Genomic DNA, 19,097 nt, shown 5'->3' on the forward strand with positions numbered 1-19,097 from the left:
TTTTAAAATGGGATTATGATTATTGTTTTTATTTTTGCTAATGAGTTGTATGATTTTCATATATTTTGGATATTAACCCCTCATCAGATATATGATTTGCAGATTTTCCTCCCGGTGTGTAGGCTGCCTTTTCATTTTGTGGATGGTTTCAAGTGGGACCGAAGCTTTTCACTTTGATGTCGACCCACTTGTTGACTTTTGTTTCTGTTGCTTCTCTCTGACGTTTTCTGCGTCTTCCTCCTTCTGCCCTTTTGCAGACTGCCCTCCCATCAGAGACCTCGTGGTCCTCAACGTCACCAGCAGCAGCTTTCAAGTGTCTTGGAGTTTAAACTCCACCCAGAACTGCACTTTTCAGGTGCAGGTTTACCAGGCTGAGGAGCTGCTCAGGAACGCCAGCACCCGGGGGACGAGGCTGGAGGTGGCTGGGCTGGAGGCCGGAGTGCTGTACGCGGTGAGGACCAGCTACCAGGGGTGCTGGGCCAACGTCACCACCACGGTCACTGTCAAGACCGGTAAGGCCACATGTCTGAAATCCACATGACCTGTGAGTCTGTCTCTCTAGACTAGTCTGCTGGCCCTGGTGATTCTAATCACGTGCTTCCTACGAGCAGGACAGGGGCCGTCACTGACCTGGCCCCAACTCTCCTGGGGGGCAGTGAGTGCGCTCTGTGTCCCGGAGCAGTGCCACGGTGCTCGTGGCCCAGCACAGGCTCCCCTCGCTCCCCTGCGTCTCATCCTGACTGGGGGCTCTTCTGACACCTGGGGTGATGAGGGCTCTCTGAAGATCCCATTTTGCTGTGGTTTGAAGGATGCATAATGCAGTCAGAGAGAGTGAAGCCCAAAGTATAGTAGAGCAGAAGAGGGTAGCGGTTCGCACGCATCGAAGGAACTTTTGCCACACTTAATTCCACACAGCTGAGTCTGTATAACTTCCCCAAACCCAAGAGCTGAGCATCTGTAAGATCGTCACGAAGTATGCCTCATTTCCCATGCCGTGCACTTGCAAAGCTAACATGATGCCCATTGCATCGGAGCCCTGAAGAAATTTTTGCCCCAAATAAACACAGCGTAGGCATGAATTGGGGATTCCAGTGTCCAGGAGGCAGCTGGCGTGACCCACGTGACTCTGCCAGGTGGCCGACACTGGCCCTGCCCCGTGATGCCACCTCCCCTCTGCCTGGTCGTGGTGCTACCCTGGTGGTGTAGACCTCTGTCAGGTTCGGCCCGGGGAGTTCCCTCCTAGGCTGGCCTCTGGCAGCGGGACGTGGAAGTGTGCGTACGGACAGTGTGGCTCTGAGACATTCTGGTCTTGGGACCGGAGCTGGGTAGGAGACCCAGCCTGGGGGTTCAGAGCAGGCAGAGGGCAGAAATCACTGTATGAAAGATGCTATGGTGGGGGGGAAGGTTGGGGGGAGGGATAGATTGGGAGTCTGGGACGGACATAAACACACTACTATATTTAAGATAGATAACCAACAAGGACCTGCTGTATAGCACAGGGAACTCTGCTCAGTACTCTGCAATGACCTAAATGGGAAAAGAATCTGAAAAAGAATAGATATATGTAGAACTGATTCACGTTGCTGCACACCTGCAACTAACACAACATGGTTAGTCAACTAGACTCCAATATAAAATAAAAATTAAAAAAAAAAGGACCCTCTGGGGGTTCTGTCTCACGGGTAGGGATAACGCCAGTGACAGTGATGGTGGCAGTGAGTGAGTGAGGGCTGGGGGGGTCTGGCCTACACCCTCTATGCACTGATGGGGGCCGACCCCTGCTAAATGGCAAACACGCAGAACAGGCCCCCAGAGGGCCCCCAGAACCCCGGCCATGCAAAAACTCGAGCCCTTGACTTTGCACAAGCCTTAATTTCCAAACTTGTGCCACCTTACCCTCTTGTTTTATTTTCAAGTTGCTCCACGGAGAAAATGGGGGGAACACTCTTTTCCCTTTGAGGAAACTGGGACCGTGAGGGGCTCCATCCCCACAGATCACTTCCACCCTCTGTTCCCCCACAACTCATCTCAGAAGTGAAAATTGGTGGGACCAACATCCCAGCGCGAATTCATCTCAGTTGGGACGGGCGGTAGGAACATGCAGCTCTGCCCCAACCCCATGGACTCTGTGCCCTCAGGAAAAAATACCTACATTCCAACGCAGAGGAGATAATTTGGAAGATTCCATAAGACTCCTGATTACAAGCTGATTCCTTCCCCAGCTGGATTCTCGTTCCTTCTCTGTATTGTAGAAATGCCTTATGTTTGCAGAGCCCTATTTTTTTTTTAAGAAGCTCGATTCACTTTAAAGGTCTTAGCTAATTCACTTGACATTATTAAATGCTTGCTGTGTTGGAGGCCATAGAGATTATCGTAGCAGTGGAGACCCGGGGCCTCACGGTAAGTCTGGATTCCCGAAGCACTGGTGGATACCCACCTCCCGAGAGGCTCTGTGATGTGGGCAGGACCGGAGCCTGGGAATCCCGGACCCTAAGGGGTACTCGTTCCTCTTGCTAAGGTGGGAGAAGGTTCAGAGGGGCCCCCATCTAGAAATGTACGCTAAACAACGTTGGTGTCATTTCTGGGGCTGTGTGCGTGCAGCGGTGATAAACTCTGCCCCACCGGCGCGAAGCTCGCTGGCTGGTGGAGAACCAGGGTGGGACAAACTGTGAGTGCCTTCAGATCATTAGAATCTAGATCATGGCTGCAGGGTCTGCTGTGGATGTGGGTTTCATTCTTGGTATCGAAAGAGACATGCTCCCATGTCCCATCTTGAATCTTTTCCAGGTTTGCTTATGTCCAAAGAAAAGGACACGTCCCTTACAGGCTGACCAACCCTATCGTTTTGTCCGGGACAGAGTAGGTTCTTGAGAGGTGGGACTTCTGGTGGGAAAATGGGAAAGTCCCAGAGAAATCAGGATGAACTTGTCACCTGAGTGTCAGGGGCCTGGCTGGGGCGTGTGCCAAGGAAAGCAGCGGCCACACTGGGTGAGGAATCGTTGGAGGGGCCTTCGGACCCTACATGGCTGGTTGAACCCCAGTTCCCGCCGGTGTGAGCCATGTGACGTCTGTAACTTGTCCCCCTGCTTTGGCTCTAAAAGTGTGTGTCTATGTCTGAGTTCCCTTCACTCCAGCGTAGAGGCATATATTCCTCACGCTGGTTTCCCCCAATGTGGCTACCAAACCTAAGACTCATGCCTCAATCTGTTTTCCAAAAAATTCTCCTCCAAAGAGTAGGGGAGATTGGAAAACATTGACAGAAAAGCGTGTGACTCGCGCTCCCCGGATTTCAGCTAATTTGTGTCATCGTCTGTCTCAGATGCCCGGGTGTTCGAAGTCACTGTCAGGATCCTAAACCGCAACGTGACAGAGGGGCTGCTGGACCGTGGGAGCCCCGAATTCCAGAACTTCTCCCAGCAGCTGCTGCACGAGGTAAAGCCCGGCAGAGGAGCTTTCCAAGAGCCGGAGCCAGAAACCCGCCCTGTGCCCCCTTTCATGTGTGACTTAAAATAGGTTTGGGGACAAACCAACTTCGATTCAAACGGGCTGGACCCCTTGATGGCTCGGCTGGGTTTTTTGTCGAACCTTCTGTTTGGGGGACCTGGGGCCTCTGCCCTCCTTCTCTGGGGCAGCTTCATTGAGTAAGCATTTACCAGCGATCAAAGCATCCGTTCCTCCCTGGGGCTGAAGGCGGGCACCAGCATGAGGCTTGGGGGAACCAGGCCAGTAGCAGCTATCATCTATCCTGGGATGCTGAGCTGGAGAAAAAAGCGACTTGCCAACCTGTCAGTAACTGGGAGAGGGCTAGGATTTGGCCCTTCTTGCAAGCTAGTAAGTTAGCCTGTTGCATGGATGCTGGCAGAGGACACGAGATGCCTGGGTCAGAGACAAAGGACTCCCTCCCTCACAGCACAGCGGGCGGCACGAGCATCACGTTGGTGCCAGGTCCCCTGCTGGCCCCCAAGTCCCACGGGGGTGATGCAGAGGGAGCCCGGTGGGTGACGCACATGCAGTACATCTGCATCACAGCTGAGGACCCCATGCAAACCTGCCTAAACCTTGCTCCGGGGATACGTTATCTTTACCACATCAGATGGTGAACAGATCTGCTCTGCTCTGGACGGGGCCATCCTCTCTCTCCCAAGGCTGTTCATCATAGAAACGTCTTAGAAAGATATTCTGAAACAAGAGGGCAGTCCAGGCTTCTACTTGCAGAATGTGTGGACATGGGAGGGATGGAAGGAGAGTCGCCTCTCAATGTTCACTTGCAGAGAGGAGTTGGTTTTTGAACTTTCCTGGAGAATTCTCCCTTGTTTCTAGCAGTAATTCGCCTGTGGGTGCAGGAGTGGTGTAGGAGGAATGTGGGCGAGGCTTGGGTCTCCTTGCTCGGGCACAGGTGCCCCTGATCACCTGGCTGTGCCTGTTTCCTGGGGATACAGCCCAGTGGGAGGGGGGCAGCTCCGAAGAGCCACGGGATTGCTGCTTCCGTCCATCAGTCCATCCAGCCATCTCTCTCACACACACATTATCTTCGCACCGGTTTCCAGGGCACCCAGAGTGGGCCGTGCATCTAGGGCTGCAGGATGGAGATCCGACTGTCATGGTCTCTGAGTCCTTACCAAGACGGAGCGGGCCCGGCCCACTGTCCCAGGGCTGCAGTGAGCTGGAGGGGGTAACTCTGCTGTTCCCCGAGGAGGGTGGCTGGGCGCCCCCTCTTGGTCAGGAAGAGGACACGTGGATTCTGGGAACCATCCACATGTCACACCCGGGGCCCCGCTGACTGGTTTTGAAGGCTTTGATGGAAAAGTCTGCTGCCTCTGAGCATCTGTTGCCTCTTCTGGGCCAGGTTGCAACCTCCTTTCCGCCGGCGCTTTCTGACTTGTACCGAAGAGGGAAGCTGAGGATGCAGGTCGTGTCTCTCCGGGCCGGAAGCGTGGTGGTGAGGCTCAGACTGACGGTGCAGGACCCCGAGTTCCCGGTGGGCGTGTCCACGCTGTCCCCCATGCTCCCGCCTCTGTGGGCGAGCACCGTGTTCCAGGTGGACCAGTCGGAGACGCTTGTGCAAGGTGGGTCCTCCTCTCCGTGCCCAGGGTGTGCCGCCCCGATGCCCTCCAAAGTCCAGGCTGCGTTAGTCCTGATCAACATTCACTTTGTTCCAAAAGATGAAGCAAATGAAATTTGAGTCCGTATTCCGTGTTCTTCCATGGGGACTGGGGCCTGGGGCTGCCGCCCCGAAACAGTGAGCCCACCTGTGTCCCACACCTCCAATTCCTGACGGGAGAAGCACCCCTTGGAGCTCAGGGACACTTATTCCCTTCGATGGTGTTTCTCAGCTGCCACCAGAACCCAGGGTGGAACCGGGCTGGAGGGTCCACGAAGGGCACAGGGACGGAGCTTACCGTGTCTGCGTCGGGGCCCAGCCAGGCCTGGCTGCTGTGCGCCTTGTTAACGTGGAGATCTATTTCATTAGCCCAAAGGCTTGTAATTTTACTTGGTGATACAGGAAGTCACAGATTAGGGAAGAGGGGGGGACAGATGGAGAAACAGAGATGGAGAGAGGCGGGGAGAGGGGGTTGGGGGAAGGGGGGCAGTGAGAGAGAGAGAGAGATGGAGACAGAGGGAGAGACAGAGTCAGAGATAAGAGTCAGAGATAAGACAGAGACAGAGACATCAAGAGACAGAGAGAGGGAGAGATGTAGGGGATGCAGAGGGGGCAGTGAGAGACAGAGAGAGACAGACATAGAGAGACAGCGAGCTGTCACGTCAGGAAGCTTTTGCTGTCAAAGCAGGGATGAAGTTCCGTTGTGCGGTGAGGGCACTGCAGTCTCTACATCAAAGAGCCTGTTTGGGGCTCAATCTATGGAACGCACCACCCCCGAGTGGAGCAGGTCCCAGAGTGAGCGCTGTCAACTCCTTTGAGCCCCGTCGCCTGCCAGCTTGCTGTCCCAAGCTCCCCCAGCCCACGAATGCAGAGAAGGGGCCGTGGGAGTGTCACACCTGAAGTCACGCCTGGGAAACACCTTCCTGCTGAGCCTGGGGTCCCTTCCTCTGTCATTCACCCCCTCGGGGATGGAGATGACGGCGGCCCTCTGCACCTGGTGGGCCTGCCTGCCTGGGTTCAGGGGATAAGTGCTGGGCAGATGCCGGGCAGCCTGTGGGTGGACCCTCAGCCTGCACTCCCACCTGAGACAGATCCGTCTTCTGGAGATCCAGCCCTAACCTCGAGATGCTTCCCAGCCTCATCCCCTGGCATCAGGGCTCAGGTTATTCCAGAGCTTTGTCAAGTGATGCTGTGGGTTGAATGGTGGCCCCAAAGAGAAGTACACACCTAACTTCAGACGTGACCGTATTTGGAAGAAGGGTCTTTGCAGATGAAATGAAGGATCAGAAATCTTTCTGGATCAGGGTGGGCCCAAAGTCCAATGGCAGTGCCCTTAGAAGAGACAGGAAAGGAGATGACCCAGGGACCGTGGAGGACACCACGTGAAGATGCAGGCAGAGGTGACGCAGCCACAGGCCGAGGAGCTCAAAGGGCCACCAGAAGCCGGAAGAGGCAAGAAGGACCCTCCCCGAAAGCCCGAGGGCGCCCAGCCCTGCCAACACCGTGATTTTAGACTTTGGCGTCTAGAACTGTGAGAGAATGAATTCTGTTTTAAGCCAGCTCGAAAGCTTGGGACAGTCTGTGATGGCAGCCTCAGCAAACTCATACAAAGGAAGAAGAGGTGCCCTGCATTGCTAATATCCCAGGGTTCATCCTTCTGAAGCCCCCCCCCACCCCACAAAGTTCTGGAAGTATCCTTGGAAGTTGGGAGCCCCGAGCAGGCTCTCACCTTGCAGCATCCCTGAAAAACGGTAGGCTGTTTGCTTCACATTCCGGAGCTGAGGGCCAAGGTGGGAGGGTCTCCCAGGGCCACGAGGAGGCCTCAGCTGTTTACTGGTGGACGAGATGGCTCTGCCCTGCACAGAGTCCCCTGATCCAGAGCCCGAGGGGCAGCCCCCGGGCCGCAACCCTCACCCGGGGAGGCCCGAACCGAAGTCCCCCGCCTTCCCCACCGGCCCAGAGCCCCCAGCCCCGCAGGCACGGCCGGGGAACTGGAGAAGCACACTCATTGTGATTCCACAAAAATTCAACAAACCGCATCACGGAAAGCTCCTTCCTCAGCGACCCCACAGAAATGGTGTTGGCACTGCTGAGTTTTCCCGGGTTATCTGCGAGCTCTCGCTGCTGTGAATCCACGGGTCCCAGCAGCGTGGCAGTCATGTTGTCACGACCTCATCTTCTCCCCGAGGCCCATACCAACCCCGCCCGGGTCACTGGGTGGCCACGCGTCCTGGTCTCCCTCCAGGGGGGCCGTGCCCGTGCGGGGAGGCTCAGTGCTGAGTAGCAACCCGGGCCTCCGGCCCTGCTTACACTGCCTGGCGGGAGAGGGCCTCACGGGACAGGCTGGAATCCCAGCTCTGACACTCCCTCGCCGTGGGTCCCTGTACAAGGCACGTCGCCTCCTGGGCCTCGGTGTGCTCAGCTGAGAGACAGGAAGGTTGACCCATCCCCCCGGAGGGTAAATAAGGGACCCTGCAGGTGTGGGGTCAGCGGGGTGCCCGGCACACATCTGACAGCGCCGCCGACATTTCGGTTTAAGTCTTCCCTAGGATGCCCTTTCGTATGTCGGGTGAGTTCTCAGGCCCGGAAGGTCCTGCAGGGTCCCCGAGCCCTCACCAGTCCTTCCGTCCCGCCCCACTTCCATCCCGTCCCACCCTCGCCCCTCCCCTTCCTTAAAATCTGCTCAGGAAGGGCCGTCCTGCTCATTTGCTCCACGTGCAGACGACCCCCTGGGCCTCCACGTGCATCTATGTGGCCCCTTCGTGCTTAGTGCCCTGTGCAGACGCCAGCCAGACGAGGCCTGATGGCGGTGCCGTTCTGTGTGAGGGGTTCCCCTGGGGTCACCTCAGTACTGGGGGGCAGCGCCCTCTCTGTGATCTCAGGACTGGCCTAGCCACGCTCCCCGAAGCTTCCAGTCGGCCGCGCACCCCTGACAGCATCATAGGCGCAGTGGACCTTCCTGTGGCCTCTGTGGGAGGTGGGTGACGGAGGACGAGCAGGGGAGCCTGGCCCCGGGCCTGTCACGGTCTACCTGGCCTGCGGGGGTGGGCCTGCTTCCTCCAGACTCGGTGGCACTGCCTTTGGTCCAGCCTCTGTTCCTGCCGCCGTTAGAACCCAGTTCTCTGTGACTACCTTCCTCCTTGAGTGAGAATCTGGCCCCCAGGAAGGGCTGAGGACTCTGGCCAGGCTTCACTTCTGAAGGCCACCTGGGCCCCAAAGACAGTTTGGGGCCTCCCGAGGAGCCTGCCTTTTCAGGGATGGGGCAGCTCGTCCTCGGGCCTCCCCACCTCATTCCTGGGGGTTTACATGTGCCAGGAGTCCTGGCTCTGTCGCAGCTGCCGCCTCCTCCGGGAGGTGGGCTACGTCCTCATCCCCGCTTCAGGGCCGGCAGGAGCAGAGGACAGGTCCTGCACCAGCAGCTTTTGCCCACATCCTCGTCTGGCGGCCCAGGAGGCGCAAAGGCCGCCTGGCAGCTCTCACGGCTCGCAGGCCCGCCTCCCGCTCTGAACCCAGGAACTGCCAGGCCTCGGGCTTCTATACGAGACAGAACAGAGTTGTCTGCATCGTCCTCAGACTTACCCCTGAGCCACGTGCTGGCGGAGCGAAGGGGGTGGGGAATCACCTCCCCAAGATAGCTTCCAGGGCTCTGCGGTTTGAGCTCAGGTCTCCACGGGGGCTTCCGCTCTCCTCGTGGCCCTGCTGCCCGGCGGGCCTGGTTCCAGCCCCGGCCTTGAGCCCCCGGCGCTTTCGAGCCACCTGGAGGGCAGGCTGCGCTCCAGGGGGATCTGGGTCAGGGTGTAACTGTTGCATCGGCGGATGAGTCTGCTGGGCTCGTGGGAGCTGCTTCTGTAAAGATCACAAGAAGCGAAACTGAAACCCACGAAACCGGCCTCTGAGCGCTCAGTGGCGGGGTTTTCTCTGCACAAAACTGGACTCATGCCTCATCTTGACTTGAAGTCCAGCCAAGTCCGGGCTTCGCTGGTGCCCTGAGCCTGGCTCGGGGACCCCGCCTGCAGCTCTCGGGAAGCCTGGTAGCCACCCCTCGAGGGTAACCTCACCCCGTCGAGGCACCCAGTCTCCCCCGCTGGCAGAGGCAACTCTGTTAAGAGCCACCTGCTCTCCTGGGCGGGGATGGGACGGGCAGCGACCCGTAGAGCTGGACCTGGGCTGAAGGATGGATTTCTAGAGCTGTGGGAAGACTGCTTCCCGACCCCCGGCTCCTCCCAGCCTGAAATACAGCTCGAGTACTGATTGCTTAAGGGTTTATTTTTATTTGTTTATTTTTTACTGGAGTAGAGTTGAGGTACAATGTTGTGTTCCTGTCAGGTGTACAGCAAAGTGAGTCAGTTATACGTATACATATACCCACTCTTTTATTAGATTCTTTTCCCATACAGGTCATTGCAGAGAATCGAGTAGAGTTCCCTGTGCTGTACAGTAGGTCCTCACTGGTTATCTATTTTATATACAGTAGTGTGTATATGTCAATGCCAATCTCCCAACTTATCCCTCCCCTCTTTCCCCCCAGTAACCATAAGATTGTTTTCTACGTCTGTGACTCTATTTCTGTTTTGTAAATAAGTTCGAGTTCAGAGGCCGAGAAAGGACTGTGGCAGGGAAGGGTTTGGGGGGATTTATAGGGTTGGGGGCTCACTGAGCCTTCCTTGCCCAGGTCAGAAGGGTCAGGGCTTCCCAGTGGCACGGGGCTTTGGGGTCTCTCACAATCATCTCCCAGACTCGCGGGGGAGGTATTTACAGCCGTCCTATCTGTGTCTTGGAAAGTTCATGTTATACTAACTGGACACCTCCTGGCTCAGTTACTTTTCTGTTTCTTTCTTGAGACACTAAATAGGAGGGGATGTTGGCTTGTCAGAGGGAAGAGAAAGCACCTTATGAACAAAGAATAAACAAGAGGGGAATATATTCACACCTGTGGGTGCTAATACCTCCACAGGAATCCCAACGTTCCCTAACCTCTGCCCCCAGATCAGCCAGCCAGCGCTGGAGGTGGGCAAGGGCGGGCTTTTGGTTTGTCGCTTTGGCCCAGAGAGGAGCTGCAGGGAGGGCTCTGTGCAGGGAACCCCACCGCCAGCCCCGGGTGCTGGATGCCGAGGGCTTCACTGACGCCCTGCTCCACCCCTTGTCGTTCGCTGCAAGGACTCTGGTCAGCAGGAAGTTGCCACCATGGCGCTCTGCTTGAGCAGTCTCTGGCCGTTTTCTCACCCGCTCGTGTCCTGTCTCTTCCCCGCCCACAGACTGGGACGAGTGCGCAGACAGCCTGCAGCACGACTGCTCGCCGGCCGCCCAGTGCATCAACCTCGAGGGCTCATACACCTGCCGGTGCCGGACGGCCAGGGATGCCCACCCCTCCAGACCGGGCCGGGCCTGTGATGGTGCGCCCCGTCCCCAAGCCCCCAGCTCTGGGCTGAGCCCCCTCCCTGAGGACCTGGGGTGGAGCAGGGCTGGCTCTCCTCAAGCAGGGTGGGCACGGTGCCTGGGGCCCACCATACTGTTAGGGGCCCATGAGAATGATTTAATTGCTTTTAATATCAAAAGAAAAAAAGAATCTAATAACAGTAAATATCAATTACGGATCTAGTCTTTATACCAGTGCAGTTTTAAAGTATGATTTTAAATTATTTTTATGAATGAAAGGGTCAGAGAAAGTCATGATGAAACCCCTGGGGGCAGGGGTCCCTCCCTGGGTGGACTGGACCCCAAGATGGTGTAGGAGCCCCGGTGAGCATGGAGAAGGCCTTGATGTGGGGTCTCTGAGCCCCATTCTTGGCGTGTCTCTGCCCCAACGTTTCTGGGGGCAAGTTCTGATCAGTTTGTTAGGGCCACCTGGCATGCTGAGTTCAGAAGCCGGAGGAGGTCGCATACAGACTTAAAATGCTGTGATCGACTAGCAATGTCTGCTCTGGACACAGGGTGGGCAGCATAGGTGCTCAGCTACCTGTTTGCCATCCCTGCAAAGGCTTTCTGGCTGGAGGAAGCAAGAGAATGGTTCCCTGGGAGAAAGCCTCTAGTCCTTAACTACTGTGTATAGTGTCCCACTTCCTAAGACCCACACAGCTTCTCTTCTCCCATCCTTTTTCTTATACCTGTGTCGCCCAGCGAGCTGATAAGAGTGACCAGAACCTAGCCCCACACTGAGCACACATTTGGGGGAAATTATCCCCATTTCCAAAGGCCCACGGCTCCACGGTCCATCTGAGGCCAGCAAGAGCCAAGCCTCGCACTTATGTCCTGGTTCTGCAGCCTCGCAGGTGGACCCCCTAATCTCAGGGTCACGGCATCCTCACTGATCAAATGGAGAGGCTCCAGGGCCTTCCGAGAGAGCTCTTGGGAGACCACAAACAAGGGCCATGGCAAACATTCTTAACCACCCATGGGGATAGCCTGTGCCCCCTCTTAAAGTCACCTGGGGGGGGGGGCTCTTGACCAGAGTAGACCAGACGCCCCGTCTGAGAGAGGATGTGTCTCGGCAGGTGACGTGGTGAGCCCCACCGGTGGTGCACCATCTCCGGTGACAGGCGAAACAGCCCCAGGTCCCAGCACAGAAACAACAGCCCTCGGCCTGGAGACCCCCGCCTTGTCCCCCAGCCCTGGATACCCGCGGCGCACCACTGCAGCAAGCCAGGCCTGGACCCCAGGGCTCCCGCCCAGGACAGGGGTCAGCAGCGTGCTCGGTCATGGCAGGAACAGCACTGGGCCAGCCGTGGAGGGGGAGCCCAGCGTGGCCCCAGGCCTGGGCACCAGCCAGTGGGCGGCCAGCAGGGTGGCTGGCACCTTCTCCTCCCGGGCTCCGGGGCCCACCCACAGCTCCCCTCTTGGGGCCATGGACAGCCTACCAGCCTCCCCAGGATGGCTGCCCCCAAACTCCACCACGGAGCCGCTCTTCCGGCCCGCTCCTACCCAGGGCCCCATGGACCACGTTGAGTGGCACGCCAGCCTCCCCACGAGGGACACGCCGCCAGTACCTCTGGACCCCGCGTGGCCACAAAACTCAGACCCTGGACCCTCCGGCTCCCCAGACCTGCCCTCGGCCACCACGCCTGCATCTCTGAAGACCCCAGCCTGCGGTGAGTGGCAGGAAGGGTGCGTCCCAGGGCCATGGGGAGCTGCTGGTGTGTGAGCTCCCTTCAGCAAAGGCTCACGCAGTCGTCCATTCCAGGGCAGTCCAGTAGCACTGGGTGAGACCAACCCAGTGCCGTGCAGCTCTGTCCCCTGGCGGTCGGCTTCCGGTCTAGTAAGGGTGAGAACTTGGTCTCCCCGCTTTCCCTCCAGCCCGGTCCTCCCCCTTCCTAAGCCTCCCGATTGCCAATAGCTGGAGCAGGAAGCTGGGCATGTGTTGCATTAAGTGCACTGAGCACGGGGCGCATCCCCCCTGCGGGGTTGGGCCCCCAACCTTTCTGTACCTCCCCAGAAGTTCTGCATCCCCAAGCCTGCTGCAGCTCCCCCAGCAGCTCTGTACCCTCCCAGCCGTACTGACCCCCGGCAGTTCCACATTACCCATTACTTGTAGAGGCTTGAGCCATCACCAAGACCCCTGGGTGATACCCCAGGAGACAGGCAGCCACTCTGTGCAGGGCACGGGCCTGGCCTGCACCTCCCGAGGAGGGAGGTGGCCTTGGCATCCCCGTGTGAGCTCACGGAGCTGGCCTGGCCCTGGATTGCATCCAGCTGTTGAAAGCAGCTCCGTTGATGCATTTCCTCTGCTGCACAGGGCTAGATCCGAAACTAAACTCTTCAGCCCACATACATCACCCAAGTCCCCTGTAGGAATGGTCTGTAGCCAGCAAGGCCCACCAGGCTGATTTTTGGGGAGTCCGCCCAGGGGTCGAGGGGGGCAGCCGCTCTGGAGGAGCTGCCCAGAACCTGCTCAAGAAAACTTTGTTTCCAGAGGTCCCGGGACCTCAGGGGTGGGCACAGAGCAAACCTAAGGGGCAGGGGTGCCGTCCCTGGGAGCCCAGGGCTCAGGGGCTGTCCAGGGACTCTGCATCCACATGTGTAGGTGGAAGCTGGGGGACTTGACTCCCCTGGGCTGGCCTCCCCTGAGGACTCTCATGTCCCCGTGGCGGGGGGGGGGGGTTCGGTTCTCCTTCCTGTCTCCTGGGAACGTTGGACTGATTTTCATCAGGGAACTTATATTCCACTTCTCAGCTCCCACGCCCATCGGAAGGGTCACCGTCTCCAATGTGACCAGCACGGGCTTTCACGTGGCATGGGTGGCGGATCTCACCCTGCGCCCCACTTTCCAGCTCACCCTGGTTTCTGCGCGGACCCCCACTGTGCACCTGGAGAGCCAGAATGCAAGCCTGACACTGTCTGGCCTAGAGCCTGGTGTTTTGTACCTGGTGGAGATCGTGGCCAAAGCATGTGGAAAAGAAAGTTCCAGAGCCCACCTGAAAGTGAGGACAGGTAACAGGCTTCAGAGACGCGTTTGCCACTGGTTCTTAAAGGGATGAGAAAAGGCATGAAAAGGATTTTTGGTGGCTTAAGGTTTAAAATAGCTGCATGAACTTGCGGATGCTGGGATTCCGTTTTCCTCTCAGTGTAGGAATGTCTGGCTCACTTCAGACTCAGCTGGTGTTCAAAGGCCACACAGGAGGGGGCTTATTTCAGGGACAGGTGGTAGACAAAGAGGCTGCTTTGCAAAGCGCTCCAGACTCTGCAGAGGCTGCAGACGCTCGCCCATCTGGGTCCTCGTGGGTACGTGGCAGGGAAATGGGTGCAGTGCTGGTCTACCCATTTCCTGTGACCATCCTCACTCCTAACAGACCTGGACTTGGCTTTCAGGAAGGATGCTGATGGACAGATCTGTGAGTGCCCCCCTCCCCGCCCACTGAGCCTGGGACCCGCAGAGTAAAAGGGAGGGGAGTAGAATTGAGCAAGTGAAACGTAAGGTGGAGCTGAGCCTTGTCGATAGTTATATATTCAGATAAAACTCCTTTTTTCTTGGGCTTCCCTGGTGGCGCAGTGGTTGAGAGTCCGCCTGCAGATGCAGGGGACACGGGTTCGTGCCCCGGTCCGGGAAGATCCCACATGCCGCGGAGCGGCTGGGCCCGTGAGCCATGGCCGCTGAGCCTGTGCGTCCGGAGCCTGTGCTCCGCAACGGGAGAGGCCACAGCAGTGAGAGGCCCGCGTACCGCAAAAAAAAAAAAAATTCCTCTTTTCTCCTCATTAGCATTTGTCATCCACATATCTTCTTGAATGTCCAGCTTACCTGAACAGCCAAGGGCAGACCTGATGTTGCAGATTAGTCCTCAAATCTTGGGCAACTGTCTAAGAGTTGATAACAGTGGTCTTCGAGATGGGGTGCACGTCCCTTGGGAGACGCCTAAGGTGACCCATTGGGGGATGCCTAAGTCATAAACGTTTAGAACTTCTTTTTATATGCTTGAAAATACGAATTAGCTGTGAACTGGGAAACTAGAGAGGAGATGTGGGTGAGGAAGGCGAGTGCAAGTTCACGGCCAGCTGGAGAAGTGGAGGTCGCTGCTGGCCGGACGGTCAGGCAGGGCGGCCCCGGAGGAGAGCTGGTGCTGGGCTGTCGCGTACATCTGCCATCTGGAGGTCTCACCCGTGCTTGGAGGGAGGAGTGGCCCGCGCGTCTGTGTGACCCCGGCCTGAGATGGGTCCACCTCTGCTCTCACCTGTGCACCTTCGTGCTCCTGATGGCTTTTAGGTCAGGCCACACCCTCCAGTTGTCGCCATCCTCTCCACAGGCAGGCAGGAGAGAGACGCAGGGGCTCAGCTGGTTCCGCGGCCCCCGGCAGGGTCTCCCTCTGCGCCCAGCCTCTGTCCCGTCGTCCTCTGGAGCTGGAGGCTGTGTCTGTGCGTACCAGGTGCTGTTCCTTCTCTACAGAGTGCAAATCAGCCTCAGTTCGATGTTCTTCCTGGCCAACGTAAAAATACTCTTATTAAGATAAGATGATACTCTGCTACCTGATACCCCTGCAAACGTGTTTATTCTCCATCCTGCAGTGGCCCAGAAGCTCAGTGGAAAAGTCAGGATAGTGAACGTCAAGTACTTAGAATCCTTCCGCAACGCAAGCAGCAAGGAGTACCAGGCCTTCCTGGAGCTGTTCTTTCGGATGGTAAGTTGGTGGCATCGGTCCTTGTTTTCTTTTGGGATGTGAAGGAGGGAGGTGGTAGCATCTTAGTGGCAGCCAAACGGGACCCAGACCTGCAGGTGCCACAGACTTCTCGCTTCTGAAGGAAGCTGGGACTTCCAGCTCTGGTGTGGTGCCTTTGTGTCCTGGATCTGCCATTAAACAGACACATCAGCAGGTGGGAGACATGCCTTTTCCTCTGCTGCATCCTTACGTCACGTTGTTTCCTGTTCAGTAAAACTTCTTTATTGATGCGGGACCCTGTAGAGCAGAAAACCTCCCCCGGCCTTAAAAAGAAAAAAATTTAAAAATTGAGATCTATTTCACATACCGCAAAACTCACGCTTTGAAAGTGCACGATTCAGTGGTTTAGACTGTATTTGCAGAATTGTGCAACCGTCACCACCAGCTAATTCCAGAAGGTTTTCGTCCTCTCAGAAAGAAACCCGTTAGCTCATCATCAGCCCTTCTCTCTGCCCCTGGAACCAGATGTGTGCTTCCTATCTCTGTGGATTTGCCTGTTCTGGGTATTTCATAGAGGTGGCATCATACAATATGTGATTTCTGGGTCTGGCTTATTTCACTGAGTATAATGTCCTCAAGGTTCATCCGTGTTGTACCAACATCAGAACTTCATTCCTTCTTATGGCTGGATAGTATTCCACTGTATGGACAGACCACATTCTCTTTCTCCATGATCCATTGATGAACACTTGGGTTACTTCCACTTTTGGGCTATTGTGAATAATGCCACTATGATCCGACCTTAAAAAAATTCCTTTTCCTACTCTCCCTTGCAGTGCCCTCCGCCAACCCACTGGCATTCTTTGGGATGGTATATTATTACAATTTAGTCAGAGGAGCAATCTCCATATTCTTTTTGCTGGTGGTTAGATTACCCTTTGATGGATAGAGAATGCACTTGTCATGATCTTGTTTGCATAGAGGACGTCTCATACAGTTTAGCTTTTCCTTGTTCTGGGGGTTTAAGACACAGACTAGAGAGAGCTCGGCAGCGCCACCTATTGGTGGAGTCACAACACGGTGGCGCCTTAGCAATGCCGGTGGCCGCGCTGTTTGGTGATTCCGTTCAATCCCATCAGCGTTCCCGATAAAAGTCATGCTGCCTCCAGGAACTGTCATACTGGGACTCCTCTAGATCTGGGGTCCTGCTTTATTTATTTATTCTGAGGTCCCCAGCTTCTGGCCCAGTGTGTGGATTCAAGAGCTGTTGATGATTTCATTCATATGTATATCAAATCTTCCTTAGGTTAAATGATAGTTACACACCATATTAAACAACAATCACTGAAATCAGTTCACATAGCTCTGGTGGTCACATGAGGCAGCTTCACTGCTACCCCAAGTTCCTTGATTAATCTTTCCTTTTTAAAACTTTTCATCTTTTGCCTATTTAGGGGGACAGTTTTTGTCTGTCTGGAGTTTCAGGATAGCAAATAATTATGCAACTTAACACCTACGTAGGACATTAGGACACATTTTGGGAGGTTGTGGGTTAATGTGTCACTTTATTGTTTGTCAGTTCCTAGCAAGGGCCTGGAACTCCTCTTTGAGACTGGCTTGAGATGCAGATAAAAGTGATTTTAATCCAAGACTCTGGCAGATCCCTCTCTGGAAATCCCAGAGAGAAAGAGAGACAGAGAGAGAGAAGACCAACTCTTCCAATGAAAAAGATGGCAGCCATGTGACTGCAGGCGGCTCTGGGGTCTCCGGGGCATCTGCACCCTCTGATGGGTAACAACAGACTTGCTCACACTGGCTGTCCCAAGGCTGGGAATCCACGAGCCTGTCCCTTGAACCTCATGCAGTTCGGATGCAGACCAGGTTTTCTCTGTGAGGGCAAACCGCGGAGGTGGGCTCTTCCATAGTACATTTGCATTATACGCACAATTTAAGGCTCATTACAAGATTGGGTACCTTTCTGGGCATTTTGGCCATGATGGGCTAGAATGGAATAATATGGTGTGTGATGTAGGATTCTGTCCAGATTGATGGAATAATGAACAAGGCTTTTAGAGGCAGGAACTACCTGTCTCACTAGGATGCCCACGGGGAAGCAGTTTTCGGAAAGGCAGCAGGAAGAAAGGAAGGGGAAATGTTCCGCAGTATGAAGGCCACAAGCACTGTCGCGGAAAAAGTGGAGTCGGAGAGGTGGTGTCCCTCCCTAGGACCAGTTGCTCAGCCCTGTCCTCCGGGGCTCTGAGCTAAGAGCAGCAGATGCTAAATGCCGCTGTGAGCCCCCTACCAAGTTACAAGCCCCATAGGGTGGGGCTTTGGCACTTAGCCCCACGTTGACCGGCTGGCTCTGGTTGGGGGACAGGGCTCCGTGTCTCGGGCCCCACCGGCATTCGTGCTGGGCCTGGGGACTGGGCAGAACTCACCTGCGGCCTTGACATCTTTCCCAAGGCCAGCACTGCTGCTGGCTGCGATCCCCAGAGGAGAGGACAAGGACCCCGTTTCCTCTCTCGGCACGCGGTTCTTCTCACCAGACCTGTTTCTCTAAAGGTGCGGAATTCCTTGCCAGCCTCCATGCTTCAGCACCTGGACACAGGTGGGGTGCAGGTGGAAGTGACCCGCATCTCCAGCGGCAGCGTCGTGGTGGAGTTCAACTTGCTGGTCATCGCAGACGTGGATGTCCGGGAGGTGTCTGCCACGTTCCTGGCCGCCTTTCAGAACGCCTCTCTGCTGGAGGTGGTCGGAGGTGACCCCTTCATAGTGGGTAGGCAGAGGCTGGACCCCGGTGGAGGCTTGCTCTGCAAGGGAGAGGCAGTGAAATCCTAGCCACTGGCTTTGTTTCTGAAAGATGCGCCTCCTCTTGACGGCTTCCCTGCATTAGATGAAAATGCGAAACAGATAGGACCCTCATCTCTCTTATTGCTCCTATGGTTTTTTTTTTTTAAAAAGGTTTAAGGGTTGAAAAATCTTCGGGGGAACCTGCAAAGATTCCCGGGGATGCCGCATCCTTTCTGCAGGCTGCATCCTGCCCCTCCCTCCTTTGCTGCTCTTCCATGGGCTGAGGGCAGACAGGTCCCTCTCTGCTGGCAGATTTCCTCCCAAGCACAGTTTCCAAGGAAACTGTGGAAAATCCTAGGAAAAATAATTGAAAAGAAAAGCCGGGAGAAAAGGCAATTTAGAGTCTCTTCTCATATTGTATTAGTCAGCTGGAGTTGTAACAAAATACCATGGATGGAAACAACAGACATTTATTTTCTCACAGTTCTAGAGGCTGGGAGTCCAAAGACCAAGGTGCCGGCTGATTTTGGTGAGGGCCCGCTCCTGACGTGTAGGCGGCCACCCTCCTGCTGTGTCCTCACCTGGCCTTTCCTCTGTGTGTGTAGAGGGGGAGCGCTCTGCTGTCTCTTTTTATAAGGACATCAGTCCTGTCGGATCAGGGCCCGTCCCTAACGACCTCAGTTAACCTTAATTATCTCCTAAAGGGTCCACCTGCAAATGCAGTCACACTTGGGGTCAAGGCCTCAACACACAGATGTTGAGGATACACAGTTCAGACCCTAGCACATAGCATGCCTGAGAATAAACGATAAAAGGCTTATAGTTATATGTATGGATGAAATCAAAGACAGTATAGATGAATATTTTTCTGATCTTTGGAATGAGAAGGGTTAAGCCTGCAGAGGAAAAGCCTGGACTATTTGACTCTATAAAAAGTTAAAGCTCTCATGTCAAACAAAACAGTCACCATTGTAAAGCAAGCAGTGAACCAAAAAGTAATTTCAACAATCTGATGAAGAATTATATCCTAAATAAAGAGCGATCACACACATTGGTGATAAAATACTAAGAACCCAATAGACGCAGGCACAAAAGACCCAAATAGATCATATGTGAAAGATGAC

General features: G+C 55.4%; 1 protein-coding gene across 1 annotated transcript in view; it reads left to right on the plus strand.

Moving 5' to 3' along the window:
• UMODL1 (uromodulin like 1) overlaps window positions 1–19,097 on the plus strand; it is a 63,652-nt gene that overhangs the window by 22,333 nt on the left and 22,222 nt on the right. Inside the window, exons 7-15 of the mRNA XM_067739556.1 lie at window positions 258–512; window positions 3,320–3,432; window positions 4,847–5,066; window positions 10,357–10,494; window positions 11,593–11,838; window positions 11,968–12,186; window positions 13,268–13,525; window positions 15,092–15,204; window positions 17,746–17,959. Of these exons, the coding sequence (XP_067595657.1) occupies window positions 258–512; window positions 3,320–3,432; window positions 4,847–5,066; window positions 10,357–10,494; window positions 11,593–11,838; window positions 11,968–12,186; window positions 13,268–13,525; window positions 15,092–15,204; window positions 17,746–17,959 (1,776 nt within the window). The remainder of the gene's footprint in view (window positions 1–257; window positions 513–3,319; window positions 3,433–4,846; window positions 5,067–10,356; window positions 10,495–11,592; window positions 11,839–11,967; window positions 12,187–13,267; window positions 13,526–15,091; window positions 15,205–17,745; window positions 17,960–19,097) is intronic.

This window comes from Pseudorca crassidens, chromosome 5, assembly GCF_039906515.1.
Source record: "Pseudorca crassidens isolate mPseCra1 chromosome 5, mPseCra1.hap1, whole genome shotgun sequence".
NCBI lineage: Eukaryota > Metazoa > Chordata > Mammalia > Artiodactyla > Delphinidae > Pseudorca > Pseudorca crassidens.